Genomic DNA, 24,444 nt, shown 5'->3' with positions numbered 1-24,444 from the left:
TACGATGAAGAAAAACTGATTTATTTCCAGCTTCAAAATCTTTTAGAACAGTAGCACTAATACTTGCTCTACTTAATGAACCACTGAGAAGGCCACCATGATTAGGCATTAACTACACTTAAGTCTCTTAATGGATTCCTAACTCTTAAGACAATATCCCTGAAAAAGTGCTGAAGAATTCAATTAGCTTCCTTTTCTCCCTCTTGAGACCAGCTCCTTTGGACTCTCTTGGCCTGAATCTTCAAGACCAGATAACAGACATTATTTCAAGTAGCAACAGCAGTTGTTTGGCTTCCCTGCCACTCCCTGATCTGGAATTTTCAACTTTCCTGAGTAGTTCAGGAAGTAGAACTGACCACATCCCTTGAAAGGAACAGCACTTTGCATTTATCAGTTAGCAGAAGACCTACATCTAATTCCCTTAACTACAATGTTCTATTGTGTTTAAAAAACAAACAAACAAACAAAAAAAAAAAAACACAAGTCTCATCACTGTGCCTGTGGAAATCATCAAATCCTCCTTCCCATCTGTCTCAAGTCCTACTGCAAATGAAAACAATGTAGACATCTATACTTTGGAGGAATTAATAAGGCTGATTTTCATGTGATACTATGGGAATGTATATAAGCTCCTATAAGATGACTGTCATCATGTGGCTTTTTAAGAATAATTTGTGCAAGGAAGAAGCAACAGCCATTTTCAAACACAGTTCTTTCCTATTTTGCAAAGGAAAGGGAATAGGAGAAAGAAACAATCATTGCTTCTCTCCCCTCTGAAAGAAACAAAAAATCAACTGAACTGCTTGCTGCTATTGTAAATTTTTCCTGAGTTTACAGGACTGTTTCTAGCCCAGCTGTAGGGTTCAAACAAATAGATCTTGCCCCATTATCAGATAGTCATAAATATTGACTATCTGAATACTGATAATGGGGCAAGATCTCTCATTTTTTAATACTAAGTTTTGTTTCAATATTTGCCATCACAAAAAAAAAACTGGTGTCTATAAGTAATTTGTTGTTACCAACTTCAAGAACAGGAAGAAGCTGGAGTTGATTAACATTAAATCTGTGCCCAAATAAACAAGAAATACTTAAGGTTTGGTGTAACTTCTGTCTTGATTTTGTCTTCAAAAACTTTCAGTGTAAGACAAAAGTGATAACATACAAAAAGCTAATTAATAAGCAAGGCCTTTCCACAAATAAAAAAGCCTGATTGTAGCTTCCTTACTTCACATAGCCCCCTCCAATTTATAGAAAATGAAACATTAGAAAACAGCTGCCTGGAATTAAATCCTAAGCATTGCTCTGACACGAAAATATTAAGGTCTTGAATGTACAATCCTTGATAGAAACTTCTCTTTTTCTGTAATAAAACCAAGATTTAAAAACAAGTCATACAATAACAGATAGCTCAGACAGTCATACATATGTATATATTACATGCTGTAACCAGCAAACATATCAGTGGAGCAGAAGACAAATTTTAATACAGAACTGCTGTAAATTCAGGTCACAATTTATCTTCTCCTCTTCACATTAGGGTCATATCTGCAACAAAAAAAGAATTTGTCACAGATAGGCATGGCTCTGCGAGATGTAAATATAAGAACGCAATGCAAATGATTATACAGACCTAACAAGGGATTGGGCATCATTTAGTCCTTTCCCAGACTGCACTTCTGTGATTAAGGTAACACTCTTCCCTGACTCCTTTCCTAGCTACTCAAAATCTTTCCATCTATCCCACGTATAAGAAGATTCTCCAAGTGTGTAATGTGTCAATGTATTATTGAGACACCCTGAAAAACTCCAGAGGTGGGGGATGGAACAGTACTGTACGTTCACAGCAATCTACATTTGGCCAAAACTCATTCAGCAAAAATCCTTCTGTTGCCTCCTACTCCCATACAGCAATTCCCTGTTTTATCTCCTCCTTTATACAGCTTCCGATTGACTTTTAGTTACTAGTATCTACTTTCTGGATAAAAGAATTGTTTTCTGAGTTACAGCGCTACGTTTATGACTTCCCTGTGCTACACCCCATGGCCTTCTTTGGCTCCATTTTTGCTTCACCTCCCCAAATCCTCGGTCACTTCTTTGAAATTTGATATGCTTCCTACCCATGCGTGAATAACTTATGGGCAGAACAAATGATCAGGCAGTTTTACTTCCACTAATCCTGACCTCATTCATCAGGATTTTTTTTTTTGCTTAGGCAGGAAAATGTCCCAACCTCTGAGCCAAATTACATCACTGTATAACTACAAAGCCGTTGCAGAAGTCACTGCTCTCACACATGAAATGTGTATCCTTTGAAAGCAACGCTCTATTATTATTATTATTTCTGTGAACTGGGTCTGTTTAGCCTTGAGAAAAGAAGGCTGAGAGGGGACTTGATCCAGGTTTATAAATACCTGAGGTGTGGGAGCCATAGTGGCAAGGCTGGACTCTTTTCAGTAGTGCGTGGAGATAGGACTAGGGGTAATGGGATGAAAGTACAGCATAGGAAGTTCCGCACGAATGTGTGCAAGAACTTCTTTACAGTGAGGGTGACAGAGCACTGGAACAGGCTGCCCAGGGAGGTGGTGGAGTCTCCTTCTCTGGAGATATTCAAGACCCGCCTGGACGCCTACCTGTGTGACGTGGTGTAGGGAGCCTGCTTTGGCAGGGGGGTTGGACTCGATGATCTCTAGAGAGTCCAACCCCTACAATTCTGTGATTCTGTGATTAACTACTAGCGAACAACACAAGCCATTAATGTGGTAAGCTTTTCTGAATGGTTTGTACACATGTTGATACTCTGTATGGTGCCATTTTGACGGCCATTTGGACAAAAAACACCTTCTTCACAATCTTCTAGCAAAATGTACAGTTTTTAGTGTAGAATGCATGGCAGGTCAGAAGACAAATGGTGGTTTATTGTTTCTTCACATAAAAATAAGAAAATAATTAAAGTTTTGCTAACTAAAATGAGGCCCCTTGTACTCAGTCTCATTTGACTTCATTGCTACAGAATGGTTACAAATCACTTATAACATTTAAGGGTATCATGGACACCAAAACATATTTGGAGGTCTTGAAGAACAGATAAAACCAGAGGAGACATTGCTTGGTATCCTGATGGCAGGGTTCCAGTTTCAACCCCATCTGCAACTCTATATGGAGAAGCTGACACTGACCATCACAAACACCTTTCTATTTAATTCCCTGTCTCACCTCCAGCCATTGTTCATGTTAAATGAATCACGGATGATGTTTTTCAAACAGAATGAAATCAAACAGCATCTGAGAAAGGGAACTCTACAGTGCCTGTGGCGTGGAGCAGAAAAAAAGCTACAAAGATTCCACTGCTGGCATGAATGTACAAAGAAACAAAAGACCTTGCCAGGAAAAGGGAATGAAGTGTGCAAAGGGGTGTTACCAAGCATAATCCATTCATTTGTAGTCCTAGCAGAAAGATATTTCCTTGCCTTCCTCCTCTGTTTCTCTCTGTACTGAATCAGAAGTAGATGAAGGCACAGTTCTTTCCAACTCATCTTTACCTTGGAGCACAACTGTTTCTAATTTCATCTTCAAATGCAATTTTCAGGGGAAACTGCAGCTGTTAACATTAGCAGCACACCAACCAGTTTTGCTCAGGATTAAGGACAAAAATCAGAAGTAGGTTACGAACTGCTGAACATTAAACAGTTTTAGTATTTTTGGAAACTTCTGTACGCGTCACTATCCTGAATAAATTGGAGCTCAGGTCAAAACTGCTCTAAGCATGAATGCACGTCAATTATCTAAGCAGCCACTGCTTTCAAAAGGTTCAAATTAATCAAGATATTTTGGATCAGTTAATTTTCTAGCACAGCAATCAAGCTGCGCCATATATTTGTATAACCGTATTCATAATTGACATGCATATAAATGTACCGAAGACATAAAAACTGGGTAAAATAGCAAACTTGGCCTAGAGCATCTGGAAAGCAGTTATAAATCACTGAAATAAGATTAGAGTTGAAACTGACCAGACAAGAAATCAATTGAATAAAATGATTTTCTATACTCTTGCAAAAGAGAGATGAAGAAAAGTGGTAAACAACTGAAACAAGGGTTAATGGAAGAAAACCATGGACATACTTTAGATGTAAATATAATGAATTATGCTAAAAAGCACAGGAAATATAGCATTTAAATGTATTTATACACTGTTAAGTTTTTGGGAGTAATTACTCCAAAGGTTAAAAAAGATCACTTTGATGATCACTTCTTTCACAGAAATCACAGAATCATAGAATTACCCAGGTTGGAAAAGACCTTGGAGATCATCAAGTCCAACCGCAGCTTAACCAGAACCCTAACTCTAAAAACCCTACACTAAATCATATTCCTGAGTAAGAAATATCATTCCATTGCTTTAGTTTCATCATCAAAAGACAGACAAGTACATTTAGCTAGCACTAAAGTCACAAATTCCAGAACTCCTTCTCAGGAATTCAGATGACCAGCTTAAATCTAACCCCAAACTATTTCATCAGGCAAACACTAATGGCACAGAGCTTGACTTTGGAAATCTTTTCTAGTCTTTGTGTCAGAGAACCACACAATATCTTGAGGAACTGAAAGAGACCTATCAGTATCACCAAAGTTTTGACTTCTGGCTCCACACAGGACTAAGGCATGAGACAGAAAATGGCAACATTCTCTTTTGAGAATGTTCTAATTAAAATATTACAGTAATTCTGAAGAAAAGTGGAAGTTTAAAGCATAAGGAAAATCACCGAGAGTGGTTACTGAGTATAACTGCATACATGGGAATACATGAGATTTTGAAAAGAACAGGCAAAGAAATAGCCTTCTGTAGAACTGGCATTTGTCCGAAAAAAATGACGATGATGTGATGAAATATAGACCTTTCCTAAACATAAACATAAACCTCTTACCTAAAGAGATCATCAGCAAGTGATTCTTCCTTTGCACGTCGATTCTGCTCCTGACAAAATAAGATTTTTCAGCACTGTATATTAAGGGCTAACATATTTTTTCTCAACTTAAGTTCATGATAATAAACTTCATTAGTCACGGCTGGCTTCTGATGCCAACTAGCAGATTAGTCCGTGAACTGGTCAGAAATTAGCTTCTTGTTTTTCAAAGCATGATAGAAATAGGGGAAATTTTGTCTGATTATTGTGGTTTAAGGGAAATTTTAATTAGCATTATCTACATCCATAATAATATAATAATAAGCAATGGGATCTTGATCAGGCCACGGAAACAACATATGGATCATCAGCAAGTATTTTCAAAGAAAGTACTGGAAAATGAAAGTGCTGGTGAAGTGCTGGGATAAAATTGTAACTTCTGTGTAAAAAAAAGGGAAAAAAAAGAATAAAATATCTCAGTGCATTTCTCAGTATATTGCAATGGAACTTTACTCAGGTATTTTCTGTTCTATTCAAGAGAACACAGAATATCAACTGCACATTGTATCAATTCAAACAAAGATTACTAGGCAGAAGTTCTTCCTGTCTCTCTGTCACATTTGCAGGAATCACAACTTATCATCCTCCTTATTTTAGTTACTAAAAAACAACAACAAAAAATCCCTCTTTCATGTTACTGATCTTGATTTAAATCATTATTCTGATTATGTGAATTCTTGATGTAAAATGCATTCAAATTACCAGCAAAAAAAAAAAACCAAACTAGCATTACCTCTGACCTCTGGCTTTCAGTAACTTTTCTAATGCACATCTAACAGCCAATTGGCTGAGCTTTTGAAATAAAGTCAAATTTCCACATATATCAGAAACAACCACAGGTCAGTGTGACCACTTTCAGGAGTGAAGTTTCGGTTTTGCTCATCTTTGAGAAAAAAATTCCTTACCTCCAATTCTTCTCTTAACCATTCTTCTAGCTCTGAATTCTTTCTAGCTTGGTGAGCAACCAAATCTGATCCTCCAATTATGTATGGAAGTTGTCCTGCCCCTGGATAAGGGACCTGCAGACAATAAATTCTTAAAGTTGCAATGCAAGACAAGCATAACGCAGGAAAAAGGTCAGCAATGAAAGTCAGTCTTCGTTTGAATAACATTCATCAGACATTATACTTAAGGGAGACTGAAGGGAGAAAAGTATTTATTGCAAGCTACTGAGTGCCTCCTTTTGCCAAAGGAAACAAAAAAAATAGCTGAATAATTATGAAATAAATTAATCTGAAAACATTATAAACCGATTTCTCCTGATAGAATCTATTTTAAATCAAAATACATAAACACCTATTACAGAAGGATGGCAACAAAAATACTATCAGAAATTTCAAATACTTTCAAAAGTGACTGATTACTCACAGATAGCTGGAAGCTTCATTATTTGATGAATATTGTTAGATTTCAGTGAAATGCAATTCCAGTGATCTTAAACCATATATCCTCCTTAGGGATATTTACGGCATATATACAAACATATATGTACTTATTAATAATGTAGTATGATGCTGAAACTGTTTAGTTTTCTGTGATTATTATCAATTAAAAAATATTCAGGATATTTTTTCTACAGTATTAAGGAACATTTCTACAGCATTAAGGAAATAACTCCAAACATTTTAAACAGTGCCATCTTGTGACCATTTCAAATACACACCTTTCTGAACGTTTTGAAATTGTTCTGTCCCCTGCATCTGGTATTGCTAATAGTTGGGCTGTTCGTTCTTGGACAGCTGACAACCAGCGATCGAAACTCAGTCAACAGAAGTCTGCTAGGAAGATGGCTGGAGTCATCTTCGAGTTTGTTGTGGTTCTTCAGTGGGAAGAAAAAGAAAGGAGCACTTTAAGCGTATAAAATGACATGCAATGGTATCTCTCGCAGCCTTCTCATACACTACCATCAGAGGTTGATGCTATGTGAATTTATTCCTCCCATATTTACATCTGCTGAAAGCACAGGATTATTAAAAAACTGCAATAATAACCTTGAGGTTAGTGCACCTCGTTTTACTAGGATATCTACACTTTTTTTGCAGTGAAGCTATTATCTGAGAATTACTTCTCTCCTGCACTCTGCCTCTAACCTGGAGTAATTTAATTGTTCATTCTAACAGAAACAGAGTTAATTTTAGACCACCTCTGTCACGATAAACTGAACCTGATAAATGAAACAGCTTTATCTTGTGCATGCTAATGCTCATTTGTCAGCAAATCTGCAAGCATCCTTTGCACCTTGGGGTTAGATCTGTGTAGATTTAAAATGAAGTTGGGGTGGAAAACAAGTACACATACTTACAATATCTTCAGGGACAGCTTTAGCCGAGATACAGCACTACTATTTAATGGTAATAAAAGTTCCTTAATCTAAGATAACCCTGCACTTTGGTATACTTGCACAGCATTCCCTCTTCTTGAATTGTACTACGTACCATGCTAAAAAAATAAAATAAAATCCTGCTGCTTGTGGACTAACTCCACTCTTCTTTCTACAGAATCTTTCCATTTCTGATGCACTGCCATTCCCAACTATTCCCAACTTTTGAGTTTCAGTAGGACCAAGTGTCAGGTCCTGCATTTTAGTAACAACCCCAGGCAACCCTACAGGCTTGGGAAGGTGTGGCTGTAAAGCTGCCTGATGGAAAGGGACACTGGTGTGCTGATGCTCATATTCAGTCAGCTGAATATGAGCCAGCAGTGTGCCCAGGTGGCCAATAAGGCCAATGGCATACTGGCTTGTATCAAGAATGGTGTGGTGAGCAGGACCAGGGAAGTCATCCTGCCCCTGTATTCGGCATTGGTGAGGCCTCACCTTGAGTACTGTGTTCACTTTTGGGAACCTCAGTACAAAAAAGACATGGAGGTACTGGAGCAGGTCCAGAGAAGGGCAATGAGGCTTGTGAAGGACTTGGAAAATCAGCCCTATGAAGAGAGGTTGAGGGAGCTGGGGAGCTGTTTAAGCTGTTTGGATGTGGTGCTCAGGGACATGATTTAGCAGAGGGTTGTTAGAGTTAGGGTACTATGGTTAGGCTGTGGTTGGACGTGATGATCTTCAAGGTCTTTTCCAACCTGGGTAATTCTATGAGTCTATGATACTCCCTTCTCCTCTCTTTTATTGATTCATACTCCTGCAGTAATTTCACCTATAACAGTTAGAATGCTATTTACTATTAACCAGCATATGTTACATTTGTTTTCCCAGCGTTCCATCTGTTTCAGTTTAGTTCTGACCTCCTTAGAGCAGACAAGGAGATGCCATTCTTGTCTGGTCTTTAAGTAGTTACCTAACATAAACATCTGTACCAGCATTAACGACATTGAAAAGTTAATACAATTACACTAGGTTTCTGTAATCTCAGTCATCTCAAATATCCATAAAAAACAACTTTATATAAACACAAACTACAGTTCTGCCTTTACAAAGTCATTAAGTTGGTCTATACTATTCAAATTTATGTGTGATTACTTTCAGGAGTTCTACCTCCCGAGTTTCCTTACCCTGAATTATGATTTCCCAGTATTATGTTCTTAGCAGCAAAATTTTTGTGTATTTTCTTAACAATTCTCAAACTTTGAAACTTACAATTAATTTGTTTCTTACCGAGACCGATGATTCTTTCTTGATCTCATTTTTCCCTTCTGGAGTCAGAACGGATCCAACTTCAGCTTTTCTCTATTGAGTAAAGGTTGGAATTAAACATAACTTATAGCGACAATTAGATAAAATCTCATTCTGCCTCTTTACATTCTGCACATTAGATCAATATAAATACATAGAAAATAAATCATAATGAAGCATGCTATATTTAGAATATCATATGGTTTTATATACACTGTAATAAATCTAGTTTGTGTCATAAATGAGGATTTTTTGCTGACATGCTTTTTTTCTTACACGAGTAGCCAATACTTTGTGCACATCTTCAAAGTCCTGCCACGTTCTACAAAATATTTAAAAGCTTATGAACATAATAAACAGTAGAATTTCCAATTTCATTAAAGTGTGCATGTGTAAAAAGTCAATTCCATTGCTGGGACAGGAAAGCATTCTGTTGGTTGCCTTCATCTCAAAGGTTAAATCTGCTTTGCTTCCTCTAAATGGCTTTTAGTGGTTGAAGAAAATCAGGTCAGCTTTATGCACCCCACAGATTTTAAGTCAGTTATCCACATTATCTGTCTTGCCAGGCAAGCAAAGTGCTTCTATGCCTAAAGAAAACAGGTAATGTGCCTGTGGGCTTTTATCATGAACCCTTCCTATTTCACAGAGAACATGATTTATCTGAAGAAAACAGGTCTTTGTTAGCTAATCACAGAAACACAGAACAGTTTGGGTTGAAAGGGACCTTTAAGATCATCTCATTCCAACCCTCTCCTATAGGCAGAGACACCTCCCTCTAAGTCAGGTTGCTCAAAGCCCCATCCACCCTTGAGGGAGGGGACATCCACATCAATTAGAAGACTTTTTCCTCAGCAAAAATTCAGTGTGCAGTTAAAATAATAAAAGAACAATTTAGTTATACATAAGAATTTTTCCTCCCTTGTCACTCTACAAGATCAGAGGAGCAGAACGTCTCAGATCATTAAAAAACCCCTAAGTCTATTCCAAGCAACCATTTCAGTCACTCAGTACAGCCAGACACAAGGGAAAGTACTTCCTCTCTAATAGAATAAACCAACCAAACAAAATAACAAAGAAATAACTCTACAATTAGATTACATCCTTGTCTTTAAAAACATGCCAGCTAGAAACATTAAAAAAGAAGTTTATAAAATTATACCAGAGTTCAAAATTCAGACCTCACAGAAGCAATTTCAAGTATCAGGAGAAGAGCATTAAGCTGGTATCAGCTATGGATGCATGATTGATAATGCTGCCTTGCAAACTCCAGCTACCCAATTGTGCATTTCTTACAGCACTTAGAATCATAGAATTACTCAGGTTGGAAAAGACCTTGAAGATCATCAAGTCCAAACGCAGCCTAACCAGTACCCTAACTCTAACAGCCCTCTGCTAAATCATATCCCTGAGCACCACATCCAAATGGCTCTTAAACACAACCAGGGATGGCGATTCAACCACCTCCCTGGGGAGCCTATTCCAGTACCTAACTACCCTTTCTGTACAGAAGTTCTTCCTAAGATCCAACCTAAACTTGCCCTGGCGCAACTTGAGGCCATTTCCCCTCATCCTGTCACTTGTCACTAGTGAGAAGACACTTAAACACTGCCTGGACAGTGTAAGAATTGGCTGGACAGTGATCTTTAAAATTTTTTAAATAGAAACCTTTTCTTTCTTTTTGTTAATGTTTTAGTTTGGTTTAATTCCCTCTCTACCACTAAAGTGGCTGTTTTTCAACATCTCTCTTAGAAAAATACCTTAATCTGAAAAACAAGAGAACTGAAAAAATGAATCATAAGCTACTTAACTACATGATGAATATAATGTATCCTCTTCCTCTTCTCTAGACTACTTTGTGTTTCTGCTCCTCACAGGGTAATAAGTCAAATATAAATGTTTAGATTAAAAATAAAGGAAACTGAACTGCAATATGCTTTTAAAATTATGTAACTTTTAGATTAAAATTCAAGTTAAAGTTTGCAGGGCTCATCAATTTGCAAACTAGGGAATGAATATGGAATGAGAGTATTTTACACTATGATGAAGCTACACAAATCGGAAGGCTGATATTTTGGAACTTCTTGAGTTGAAGTTTGGCATCTGGTCACCAGATACTAACATGAGGTTTAGGTTTTTTAGGTTGGATATTAGGAAGAACTTCTTTACAGAAAGGATAGTTAGGTACTGGAATAGGCTCCCCAGGGAGGTAGTTGAACCGCCATCCCTGGATGTGTTTAAGAACCTTTTGTATGTGGTACTGAGGGATATGATTTAGCAGAGGGTTGTTAGAGTTAGGGTACTGGTTAGGCTGCGGTTGGACTTGATGATCTTCAAGGTCTTTTCCAACCTGGGTAATTCTATGATTCTATGAGCCAAGTTTTGCCACCTGGCTCTTATTTCAAGTGGTATGTTTGCAAAACTTCCGAACTACTTTCTAAAATGTGACACTGAGCCTACCCATATTTTACCAGGCATTCTGTATATACTGTTTAGTGGCACCATTTATTCATTTCTAATGGGCATTTAGGGTTTGAATTGCCTCATGCGGGAATTCTAATTATCTTCCACGTCACATCTAGAAATTCTCAGTTGAAAGATGCTGAAGACCACAGCATTATCCAACAGAAGAGGTCACTGTAAAGTTTCTTCAGGAAATTCATTATATATAACTGTGTATTATTTGAGCATCTATATTAACATTGCAATTAACACAACAACACACACCATGAGAAGTTATTAGACCACTGATATATTCTGCCATTCTGCCTGCACTGCTTTGAGCAAAAAGAGAGGATAAACGTCAGAATACAAGCAGCTTTCAATTCACAAAGAAACAATGTTAAAATGAAAAAAAAAAAAAGCAATTAGGTGTAAAACTGCAATGTATGAAAATTCATCCTTATCCTTAAAGAAGCCATTTGCTTCCTTCACATACAGTCATAAACTTCAAGATCAGGCACGTAAGAAGAATGTAACTTACCAACATTTCATTCTCCTCTCTCTGCTTTATATTTCCTTCCTCCATCCTGATGTCTTTAGTTTCCAGACATCTCTTCTTTCGTTTATTGCTTTGAGCTTCCTGCTCACCATTTGCTGATTGCTCTTCCCAGTCTAGGTCTCTGCTTTCAAACACCATCTCTAGAGTCTCTACATCTTCATATAAATCACCTAACTCCTTTCTTTTCTTCAGTGTAGGTTTTTCACTACAAGTAATTTTAGTGTCAGTTTTATCACTTGCTACTTCACCACTTTCCCTTCCAAGCTGGATGTTATTTCCCTTTCGATGCTGTTCTTTTTCACTGTTCCACGTTGGTGAAGCTGAGGATTCAGTGCACTTGGAAACAGGCAACGGCCTTTTCTCCAGTTTTGCTAGTTTGGGTAAAGAAGTTTCTTCTCCTTCTTCAGCTCTTTCCCTTAGCCATAAAGTAATTACAAAAAAAAAAAGAAATTACAAAAATGTCTTTGAATATGATTAGCTGCATCAGCAACACAGCAGCTTCCTGAGGTTTAAATGACGGCACAGTGAAGTTTGAATATAAATACTCTTGTGAAATAGCTTTCCCTTTTCAGGAGCTTTTCATTAATTCTGTTTTGAATAAAACATACACCACTTGAGCTATGCAGGAACAGCAATAACAAAACAATAAGAAAAATAATGTCAAAAACATACATACCTTTTCCTAGCTACAGGGAAGTAATTTGTAATCGAATTAGACTGCTGACGTGGAGTGCACTCTCTAGGTTTATCAACTTCCAAAATTTTAGATGGAGATACTGGATGACTTTTTTGACTAAACCCAGATGTTCTGTTCACTTTAGATATCAGTGTTCCTGTATTTGCACTGCCACTTGTACTCGGGTTCTCCTTTATAGCAGTTTGTTGGAAAGCCCCTTTTTCTCTCCCCTTTGTCTGGGAAGTGTTCTTCTCTATCTCCATGCTATAGCAGAGAAGAAAAACATGTATTAGGTGAACACACAAAAAGTTACCATTGATATACACTGCTGCATAATATTGCTTTTTTAAAAACTCATGAACATACTTACAAACAATGTATTTGTGCTAACATCTGATGCTGAAAATCTGCTATAATACTTACTTTTCATTATCACAAAATGACTTGAAAACTCTGAATACAATTAAGATAGTCAGATATGCAACATCTACATTCCTATTTATTAATCCATATTGTTATTTATCACTTGAAAGCATAAATTGCCTCACTGCAGACAAATGACAGCAGTTTAGTAAGTGCCATTTTGAACAGTGTGTGCTTTTGTCTATGGCGCTGATGAAGTTCCTCAACCACAGAAGAGTGCTTTATTTGCAAGTTTTTGATGGATGAGAAGCTGGACATGAGCCAGTAGTGTGCGCCTACAGCCCAGAAGGCCAATTGTGTTCTGGTCTGCATTAACAAAAGGGTGGTCAGCAGGGGGAGAGAGTTGATTGTGCCCCTCTACTCAGTTCTTGTGAGCCCCATCTGGAGTATTGCATCCAGGCCTGGAGCCCCAGGACAGGAAGGATGTGAAACTCTTGGAGTGGGTTTTGGAGGAGTGCCACTATGGTCAGAGGGCTGGAGCACCTCTCCTATGAGGAAAGGTTGAGGGAATTTTGATTATTTAACTTGGAGAAAAGAAGGCTCCAGGGAGACCTCATTGTGGCCTTTCAGTACTTGAAGGGAACATTTAAAAAGGGGGAACGGCTGTTTACAAGAGTTGATAGTGATAGGACAAGGGCGAATGGTTTTAAACTGACAGGGGAGGTTTAGGATACATATTAACAGGAATTTTTCATACTGAGGGTGGTGACACACTGGAACAGGTTGCCCGAGGAGGGCGTGGATACCCCAATCCCTGGAGGCATTCAAGGCCAGGCTGGATTTGGCTCTGGGCAGTCTGGTGTGGTGGCTGGTGACCCTGCACATAGCAGGGGGGTTGAAACTACGTGATCACTGGGGTCCTTTTCAACCCAGGCCATTCTATGATAATCATGTAGTCTACAAAGCTCAGAAACTATTTCCATGCATACATTACCATGTCTGCTCTTCTGTATCAGCTACATACAATGTACTGCTATCTGCGGCAGCAGTTGGCATTACTGTGTCATCCACAGCCAAACTCTGAGATATAGCTGGCCCTGCTCTTGATGGAGTACTTGCAGTTACAGCTGCAAGATCAACACAAGAAAAGAACGAAAAGATTAATATCCAGTGCTTTTCTTTGCATCTAATATCACACAACCACTTTAACTGATCAGGTGAGACTTTGGAAAATCGTATTCATAGCATCAAAGAATTGCTCAGGCTGGAAAAGACCTTAAAGATCATCAAGTCCAACCACAGCCCAACCACACCATGCTAAGTCTATCAACCCTCTGCTAAATCATGTCCCTGAGCCCCACATCCAGTTTTTACACACATCCAGGGATGGTGATTCAGCCACCTGGGGGCTCAACCCTAGAAGCCTATTTGTACAGTTTTGATTTTAAAAAGTCATGTAGATTTAGTCAAAACAAACAAAAAATAAACGAACAAAAACCCAACTAGAAGAAACCATGTTCTAAATGACTAAATTCTAGGGTCTGGTTTTGGTTAAACATTTCACTGAATTAAGAAACAGAATTTTGCTTAAATAAGAATGAAGTACTGTAGAAAATTAATTATTTTTATGGCCAAAATATATAAATCAGACAATGCGTATTTCCACATCTTACATGATTTTACATGACTACTTCAAGTTAGATGAGCAAGGTATTAATATCTTGACATTCATTGTTGAGCCAAGATTGGAGAAACAGGTCTTGTTTATAATATCTGTGATTGGCAACACGTACATAAAAGTTTCTGATATCCTCCAAGCACTACAGTTTGTTCCCTCTTGACAAATAAACTGCAAACATAGCTAGCTTGAAATAATATAGTCTTTTAACATAATAATTTAACTTTCACCTAACTGAATCGTTCAGACAGGAAAACAAGACTTGGTATTTCTAATTTATTTACCTGCCTGCTGCATTAATGGCATGGCATTAAATTTAATGTGAGAGTCCATTTATTTTGTGTTGCTCCCTAAGGTTCACTGGATAGACAACCAGCTACGGATAAACTATTCATCTAAGAACTTGAGTCAATCAAAACATTTATCAGTCCTCTGCCAGTATTGCTGCCATATCTTTCTCTCTTCAAAATACATTTTTGAATAAGAAATGCTCTTGTATGTAAGTACTCTTGTATGACAAATTCATGGTGTTTACTGAATTAAAAAACAAAACAAACATTCAAACAACAACAACAAAACAACACTTAAGTTGTAGAATTTACTACCTGATCTATCACTCTGTAGAAAAGAATAGAACCTAAAATTATTCTATGAAACTGTCAGAGTCACATGTAAAAAACTTCATTCTAACAGCTTTGGAAGCAGAATGAAGAGAAAATTAGACCAAAAAACCATATAATCTGTCTCCCAAAGACTTTCACTGTTGTTCTATTGGCAAATATAACTTATGCTTCAAGACAACACACAGAGTTTACATTCCCCCTACTGTTACTTTAAAAAATATGGCAACGCTGCCTCATTGTCTTGACATGTTGCTCTAAGATTAGGTTTGATTTTGAACTCGAACTGGGGGCTGGGGGGATTTCCCTACAGTAAATACTTCTATGTGTAAAGAACACAAGTCTTTACAATTTAATTTAGTTCTTATTCTCTAGATTTCTAACCTCAGCCTATTAACTCACTACCCCAGCCTTTTCATAAAAGATAGAATCTCTTGGAATTCACCATTACCGTACACATTGATTTAGCAGCTACAGAAACTACCAACTTCAGAACACTGTTTTAAAGTATCTTTCCTTGAAACGTCAAATAACTGCATCTGCTCCTCACTTTAACTTTAGATGATACTTTTCTTTCATTTTAAACCTACACCTGTAGGTCACATCATTTTCAATGTAGCTTATAGCAAGCTGTTGAGAAAACATTTAGCTCCTCAGATTTGCATACATGTTTCATGCAGCATTGTTCTATTTTAGTGGTATTGCAAAATAAAAGAACCTTGGCATTACATTACTTGTTCAAAAAAAAAGCTACTTATTTACTGCTTGAACTTAGTACTACCCTTCTTCTAATTACCTTTGTGATCAGGCTGCCTCTGGGGGTTGCAGTATCTTTCTGTAGACATGAAGATAACTGCCAATCCAATTTCTGCTTCAGGAATAGCCCTGAGATTGTTGCTGTTAACATATAGAAAGTCAATACGTAAAAATAAGTGTCTCAATACAGGTTCAAAGCCGAAGAGGCAAACAAGTACATATATGTCAAGATACAAAATGCTCATCACACATCTTTACTGTACTACAGCCATGAGAAGAGCTTGAATATAGATGTTATCTCTGTTCAGAATAGAAATTCATGGTGACTAGACTTAGCTATTAAGGTTTAGGATTATGTTTTCATTGATAGTTTACAATAGTACTATAAAAGTACTAACATCTACGAACAGCCTGCTCTCTTAAAAAAGAAAAAAAATAGGTGTGTGTGTGTGTGTGTGTATAACACAAGGTACCTTTCACAGTCAATTTATGCAAGTAGATAGACAGGATTGAGACACATGGCCTCAAAGCGCCCTGTACTTCATGGAAAACAAGAAATATGTATGACTGTTGAAAAAAGAATTAATGATACATCCCCCATTTTTAGAATATACTAATCTTTAACTTTTTCTAAACAGCAGGAACAGAGCTTGCCTTCTCTAATTTCAAACCAACTCAATAAGTAGAAGAACCTCCTCCAGAAAACCACCCACATCCCTAACTATCAAATCCTCCAGTTCCCGCTTCAAGAGATTTTAGTTCCTGTACCACGCGCTTAAAACAACATCCATCTAAGTATACTGGTGCATTCACACATATGCAAATACAATGACTAAAATAATCGCATAAATTCTAAAACAATCCCCTCTCTGTGCAAGAGAACAACTATTCACCTTTCCAAGACAGTCAGAATGGAATCAGTCCAGTTTCTCATGGACTCAGATCCCAGGATCTGAGAGTTTGCCATCCCAACATCAACAACACAAACTTCAGGAGAAACCAGTAAAGAAGTTTCTTTACTTCCCTCTGTGATCAGTTTTGCTTCTCCTCCTCCAAGAATAACTGCTGGACCCAGTTTCTTGTGCTAAGAAAAGAATGCAATTAAAACACTCTTAAAATACTTTCATTGAGAAGTATGCTAACCTACCAGCACAAATCTTGTTGCTCATGTATTAATGCAGATGTGATGCGTTCTGTTTCTACTCCTGCATTTCATCTTAATTAGGTTGTTGTCTTGTAAAAAGATAAAGTACACAAAAATCTTTCCTGATGGACCCAGAAGAAGCCTATATATGCTCAGCTGTCCCAATACATCTTTGCATTGTAAAGCCCAGTTACCTGCTTGGCCGTCAGAAATACAAAAGTTTTTCCACTGAATATTCTTTGCCTTTTAGGATGTCCAGATAAATCCATGTTATCAGTACCAATGGAAGGCTCTTCAACTGAAGGATAAAAGCTGTAAAAACCAAACATTAAAGTTACAAAATTGAGATTTTTCTATCAGTACTGATTGACAGTCCCTTCTGTTTTAGCTGTAAGCTGAGAAATGAAAATACTTCACTGCTTTGTTTCTGTTAAGGCTATTTATATAAATATTTCTTCAAAGGATTAAGAGAAAACAGAACCTCTCATTTCTCAATATCTAAGCTCAGAACAACACTTCCTATCTCAGTAAGTAAAAGAACCATCTTCGTAAAGTATTCAACCTTCCTATCTTAAAACATCAGTTCTCCAAACATCTACATTCTCCACCAACAATACTGACAGACTTGATTGCTATTTCATTCTGTGCTTGCCCAGACATATTGCTTCCACTACCCTTCACCTGGGATAGCCACTCCTGTTTCTCTTGTATTGGACAGAGAACATTATGTTCTACTATGCTATGTGACAGCCTATTAATGCAACAGAAAATAAGTACACTCTATGCCACTTTGCTGGTGGCAAAGAGAACTGAACTGATCCACTCTGCAACTTCTTAGTGTGCCCAGTACAAGGAAAATGACACTGAGGGCTCAGATTAGGTAGAAGCAAAACTCTAATCTGAAGTTCTAACTTTCGTGATCTCTGATCTCAGCTCTAGTTAATGATAGTACATGTTTATCATAAAAAAATGCCTCTAGAATGAAGACAAGCATTTTACTGAAAATACAACAGTATTTACAGGCTCTCACAGCCACACATTCTCTGCTACAGCAGACTTAGCACACCACAGTGAAGGCATATGCTCCAAAGGAGTGAGAACACTGGTACACAGTTTATCCACGTGGTCTGGCAGAGCTTATGATGACTTATCATTCTCCTAATCACTGATTATACATCCTGACTGCTGAAACACAATCCCAGAATCAGATTTAGCAGCTTAAGAAATTCTACATATACATGTACATACATACAAGCGTACATGCTACAATATTTTTCTTTTCCTAGCAAAGATGAACAGACTTTAAGCAAGAAACATAATCCATGAAATTCTGAAATCTTTAAGTCTCAAAAGTAAAGAAAAGAAAAATCTGTTATTTTGGTAAAGTTAACCTGTTTTGATCAAAACTTACAAGCTCTTTTCTCATGTGACAAGTGGCAGAATACAAACAAATAATCTCAGGATGTGTCAAGGAAAGCTTAGTTTGGACATTAGAAGTATTTTTTTTCCACAGCGAGAGTGGTCAAACATTGCATCAGGCAGCCCAGCAAAGAGGTGGAACCCCCAGCCTATTCAAGAGACAGGCAGATGTAGCACAGAGGGACATGCTTGACTGATGGGACGTGGCAGGTGAGGTTGGATTGATGGTTGGACTTCATAATCTTGAAGGTCTTTTCCAATCCAAAAGATTTTACAGTTCTATGACTAAACTCATAATCTAAGCATTTACTGGAAGAAATATTCTTTATAATGAAATAAGGTTAATATGGTGTTTTTTGCACAAATCTAATTTTCTTCAGTTTAATCTATCAACTCCCAAAAGAGCTCCAGTAGTGCTTCAAACACATCAGCATAGAGATTGCTATAGCAACCTCTCTGACAACAAGCTCCTATCTAGAGTTAGTAACATCTCTAAGCATATAATCAAATCCAAAAGCTCACCTTATGAGTTTAGGTATGAGAAGAAAATTGTCTAAAGATTAAAATGGTGGGCGTTCTTCCACAAATAAAGCTATTGTAATTCACATATTCTGCCAAGTAACAACAGGTAAGCGTGCAGTTATTTGATAATTCGAATCCCCCTGTGGCGCAAGTGGTAGAAGTGCCGCTCTGCTACACAGAGGCTCGAATCCCGGGGGCTGGACTCGATGATCTCTACGGTCCCTTCCAACCCGCACGAGACTATGATACTATGATGATGATACTATGATAATCTAACTCACATAAAATTAATTATGTGACATTGAAAGCAATACTTACCTTTCAGGAGTTGGCAGCTGTTGCCTGGACTGAACAGCTTTCATTAATTCATTAAAAAACTCTGGTTTTACAATTGGTCGTCCACAAATCAAAGCACATATTGTCTGAGAAGAGAGAAGGTACATGTTTAACATACAGAAAAAACCTAACTAGAATATGGTTCAACCGACTAGCTTTATATTATCTTAGATCACAAAGACATCTGTACACATCAAATCACATCTGTGTGATGTGAACAGTATCATACAAATGTAACTGTACTCAATTTTGCTATGGAAAAAAATGTCAGTTTAACTTCTTACAGCACAGCTTTTAGCTGCTGTCTTAACCAAAGCTCTGAAATTGTATATGGCACCTAATGAAAAATCAGCAACAGTCTTCATGAGAACTTAAGATCCAATACACAAAGTATATTGTCGCTGTTGTTGTTTTGGTCGACTGGTTTACTGTCTTTCTGTTTCTTGCTGTCTGCAAAGTGACTAAATAGACATTAATACTCAATTTGTACAGTTATACTGGATATAACCAGTGAACTCAAAATTGTAAAGGCTAAACATTCTCCCCAAATAAAGTGCACTTCTAGGAAACTATCTGATAGTTAACATAAAAAAAACTAAAAGAAAGATGGAGGCAAGCAAGATGAATACTACTGAAAACTCTGTCCTTCATTTAAAAGTAGAAAAACATCAGTAAAAATGGGAAAAAAAACATGACACATCAATCCTCTGCACTAGGCAAATAGAAGTGATTAAAATCTAAGCAAATACTGTGTGATTAGACAGATTTATTTGACACAACTAGAATAATGCAAACTTTAATGTTTTCTATTAATTTAGATATTAATAAGTTCCATATTCAGAAAGAAAAAAATTGCACAGGCTCCCACCAAGAGAACAATTTTTGTATTTGTTGTTCTTTTATAACCATCCCAATACCCTCAGTAGGCTGATGTTAGTTCCTGTCAGCACAGGAGAGGGAGCTACAGTACAATGGGAAGAGACTCAATATATTCATGAAGTGCAGAACCAAATCAGTGAGATATTTAACAAAGTAGTAAAAGGAAGACCTGAAAAATAAACAACAAAAAAAAAGAGAAAAACTGCACGCACAAAAGAGTTGATGAAGAAGGTCCATAGGAGGGCCATGAGGATGGTCAGGGGGCTGGAGCACCTGCCCTATGAGGACAGGCTGAGGGAGTTGGGCTTGTTCAGCCTTGAGAAAAGAAGGCTGTGTGGTGACCTAATTGCAGCCTTTCAGTACCTGAAGGGTACCTATAATCAGGAGGGGAGTAAACTCTTTGAAAGGGCTGACAATAGCAGGACTAGGGGAAACAGTTTTAAGTTGAAAGAGGGAAGATTTAGATTGGATGTAAGGGGGAAGTTCTTTACTAGGAGAGTGGTGAGGTCCTGGAACAGGCTGCTCAAGAACGTTGTGGGGGTCCCTAGAGGTGTTCAAGGCCAGGTTGGATGGGACCCTGGGCAACCTGATCAAGTATACGTGGAAGTTTTGTGGCCCTGTCAGGCAGGGGGGTTAGAGCTTCATGATCCTTGATGTCCCTTCCAACCCGGGGCATTCTGTGATTCTGTGAAAAGAACCAACCAGCCAATAAGACCATCTTCTTTTAATGACAGATAGGATTTCCCACGAATGCTACAGCAACACTGAGAGGGAAGAAAAAGATTTTTCTTCATTTCTTGAAATTTCTTAATTGTTAAATACAACTTTTTGCCATAATCTTGAGCAGGTCTAGAATTTAATTTCATTAACAGGAAAAAGTCAAAAAATCAAACCAACCCAATCAATACATGTAAACTCAACATACCTTTACAGTAACTCTTACTGATGCCATTACAAGGTGAGTACATTCTTTTGTCCATTCATTCACAACAAGACCTCCGAGCTGCTGGATGGCTTCATTTAAAGCAGTTTTCTGAGCAATATCTAAACATGAGGAGCAGACAACTAAAGATTCATATTCCACTCTGCAAAGAACAAGTAAAAGAGAAATGCCTTAGTAACTTTGGCAGCATTATGATGAACAAAGCAGTCTTATGAATCACTCCTGTTTCACAGGGAATTCCAATAAATAAACAGACTCCTGTAATTCTTACATAAATCAATGACCGTGCTTTAAAATGTTCTGATGAAAGTAAATAACTGATTTTTACTGAGAAAAATAAGCAGATTTTTGATTTGACGTTTCAAATGATTATTCTTGAGACTTTTGATCTCAACAAAGAGCAAGGTCATCAAGCAGAATCAGTGCATGAAGCAAGGTTTGAGAGCTGGAAATATAGGATGAAATCCAAGCTCAAGAAACCTTTTCCTGAGACTGCTCTTACACTTGAATCTGCAGATTGTCCATTTAGAATTACAGAATATCAAATTCTATGATTTGACTTGGGATAGGCTACAAAGGAGAAAATACTTATGTAATCATATCAATCATGGAAGTCATGGAAGACATCTTTTAAAACACCAACAGTAAATAAATACATTTATCTTAATAAATTAAATGCATTTCAAAATTAATTATTATAAAAATATGTACTAAAAAGGCTTTCAGAAGCAGGATGTAGAACACAGGAAAGTATTATTTGTTTCCTCTACTTTCTAAAAACTCAACAGGTAAATTCCCGTAGTGTTCTATCACTCATCAAGTTGTATGATGTGCTAAAGCACTGTTTTTGAAAGCTGTTATTTTCCACTCAGTAGTTTATTATCAGTCTGAGCACTTCTTACCTAAACTTGCTCTCAAAGACTCCAAAATTTACTCTGTCACCGGACTGCAAAGACCTTGAAGCACCACTCAATTTTGATCCATTAACAAAAGTACCATATTTGGAAGTGTCTTTTATTGTTAACACAGGGACTGAAACAGACTGGCTCTGAAAATAAACATAAATAAGCCTTGGTAGTTCATCAGAAACAGGTTACATAGAAGGAATTTTTGTTGATTGGCTTCAAAATATCCAGAGAAACTGCAATACATAATTGATACTAAAGTGCTGCCTGCCGATTCTCCTTGGAACATTTTTCTTTTCCACATTCCCCTAAACAAATGCAGAATTAATGACGTGGAGTGAAACATGCACTCCAGAACTGACCCCGCAGTAATAAAATGAAAGCACTTTCTAGAACCAAGTTCTAAAGTTCTTCTACAAACTGAAATGTAATTGCATGATTTTCCTGCCTTGGTTACTTCAACACAAATTTCTAATCAACTTTCACTCTGTGATAAAAGGAATGTCCAAATAGGAGCCTGGACCATTAGAACTATGGATTTTCTCAGAACAGTCAAGCAACCAAGGAAAAATAAATAAATAAATCAAGACTAAGAAAGGGCAGATGTTCAATGGTTCTACCCCAACTATACTGTCATAGTATTCCCAGTTAACAGTGCAATGCAATGCAGTAAAATTCTGGCTACTTACATGGGTTGTTTCAGGATGATTTACTGTCAGAACTGCATGACTTCGACTGATTGATTGATCATCTTGAATCAAAATAGCACAATTTTTGCGTCCAACAACATATTCAGTACCAACTAAAAGTCGAAATGGCTCTCCTGAAAATAAACAAGAGACAGAAAAACATCAATTTACAAGAAACACCAGAATACCCAAAGAACTTAGAATCAATTCAGAAGTTTGTAAACTATCTAATCATGTCTATACCTTATTATGCATCATTTATTAGCCTGATCAGAATCATGCATTTTATTTATAGACAAAACCCATTTCTTCCTCTGTCTGTTATGAAAGGATAGGATTTCATAATTAAAAAAGCAGTAACAAAAGAGGTGGTACTAAATGTTTGTACTAATACCTCATTTCTTTTATCTCGTATTACATCTTCATAGAAGAAGTACACAAAGCACAAACTTTACAGATACATAACTTATTAACAGTATATAACTTCCCTAAAGGATGCTGAAAGATCTGCACTGTAAATCAAACAGGTACTTAGTAAGCTTGGTCTCTGATCTATGTTGTAACTTTCTGTCATCTAGACAACACTGAAAGAGGGCATGGCTTGGAGACATCCAAAAGGTGTGGGTCACCCACAAACAGTGATTCAGAAGTTTTTTCTTGATAAAAATGAATGAATTAGTGACGAAATTCTAATACAAATAACTGTCCAAATAAGTACATCTCAGAACTCATCATCCTGACTACAAGAACAGTACCAGTGTCCTGGCTGGAGAGGTTTCCAGACAGTAAGAGATCAAACTCTATTCATTTCAGTACAAATAATGTGTGTGTTTGGTGGCCCTGCTAGGAAGGGCGGGTTGGAACTACATGATCCTTGAGGTCCCTTCCAACCCGGGTCATTCTGTGATTCTGTGTGAAATAGATAGTGCTGTCACTTAGATGTAAACCAAGCATCCTTAAGTCACTCCTAATGAAGCAAGAAAAAGGAGATACAGCAGTGATGTGACTGATTTTTATAAGATAGAGAAAGCATTCAAGTGAAATAGCTGCACCTGCATTATGAAATACCTATCATCAAAGTTGGATAGCACTGGAACAGGCTGCCCAGGGAGGTGGTGGAGTCTCCTTCTCTGGAGATATTTAAGACCCGCCTGGACGCCTACCTGTGTGACGTGGTGTAGGGAGCCTGCTTTGGCAGGGGGGTTGGACTCGATGATCTCTAGAGGTCCCTTCCAACCCCTACAATTCTGTGATTCTGTGATGAACAACAGTGCAGTGATGACTGTCTCAAAACTGCACTCAAGAAACAAAACAACACTTGGTCCCTGAAACATCAACATAAAAGTCAGACATCATTCCTGGAAGGAGAGACTGAATGATCTCTGCCTTTGGGCTCAGCTCTTCACGTCCCCCAGGGCAGCAACCCTGGGACGCATCGCCAGCAAAGCTAACAAGGCACGTCTGCCTCATCGCCAGCACGAATAACAGGGCACGGCCTCCGAGATCAGGGCTCCAGTGAAAAAGAGAGCCCTGCCCGGTACCGGAATGGAAACCGAAAGTAGAATCTCTAAGCGTGCCAGCTTCCCAAGGAGGAGGTGGTAGGGGCCGACCCGAACCCAGCCGCGGGAGAGGAGTGGACGGGCCCCAGGCCCGCAGTGCCCTCACCTGTTCCTGCGGCGGGCACCAGCTTCCACATCCTGAGGCCGTAGGGAGCTCCACGGTGAGGAGCTGCGGTTCGCCTTGTACTCCCGTTCCAGTCAGCTGCCGGGCTGGAAACGGAGAGCTGGAGCTTCTTTGCCGCCCACCCGGCTACCGCACACTGCAGGGCAGCCAGAGCGGGGAGCGCCGCATGGCGGCGGGCGGACGGCACGGCCGATACAGCCGGCCCCGGTGGGCATGCGCAGCGGAACCGTGAGGGCTCGGCCCG

At 38.1% G+C, this 24,444-nt stretch overlaps 1 protein-coding gene across 3 annotated transcripts; it reads right to left on the bottom strand.

Annotated features, from left to right (window-relative positions):
• NBN (nibrin) lies at nt 1-24,349 on the bottom strand. 3 transcript variants are annotated; one of them, XM_015855912.3, is made up of 16 exons: nt 24,183-24,349; nt 22,518-22,651; nt 21,826-21,971; nt 20,906-21,065; nt 19,084-19,187; nt 17,019-17,136; nt 16,574-16,764; nt 15,721-15,821; nt 13,621-13,753; nt 12,264-12,527; nt 11,570-12,002; nt 8,572-8,643; nt 6,631-6,786; nt 5,873-5,986; nt 4,929-4,978; nt 1-1,548 (listed from the first exon to the last, which is right to left on the bottom strand). In XM_015855912.3, exons 1-16 carry the CDS (start codon nt 24,211-24,213, stop codon nt 1,518-1,520), a joined length of 2,238 nt encoding a protein of 745 aa, XP_015711398.2. In that variant the 5' UTR covers nt 24,214-24,349; the 3' UTR covers nt 1-1,517. The 3 variants fall into 3 exon arrangements, 2 of the variants coding, with proteins under 2 accessions (XP_015711398.2, XP_085393362.1); XR_014942492.1 differs by having other exon boundaries at nt 1,412-1,548; nt 11,570-12,175; XM_085537236.1 differs by lacking the exon at nt 21,826-21,971.
• Between the last annotated feature and the right edge of the window lie 95 nt (nt 24,350-24,444).

This window comes from Coturnix japonica, chromosome 2 (genome assembly GCF_054131305.1).
Source record: "Coturnix japonica strain WE chromosome 2, WE-NBRP24, whole genome shotgun sequence".
In the NCBI taxonomy this organism is placed as follows: Eukaryota; Metazoa; Chordata; class Aves; order Galliformes; family Phasianidae; genus Coturnix; species Coturnix japonica.
The sequence above is the reverse complement of the archived record's forward strand: the minus strand, read 5'-3'. Positions and strand labels throughout refer to the sequence as shown.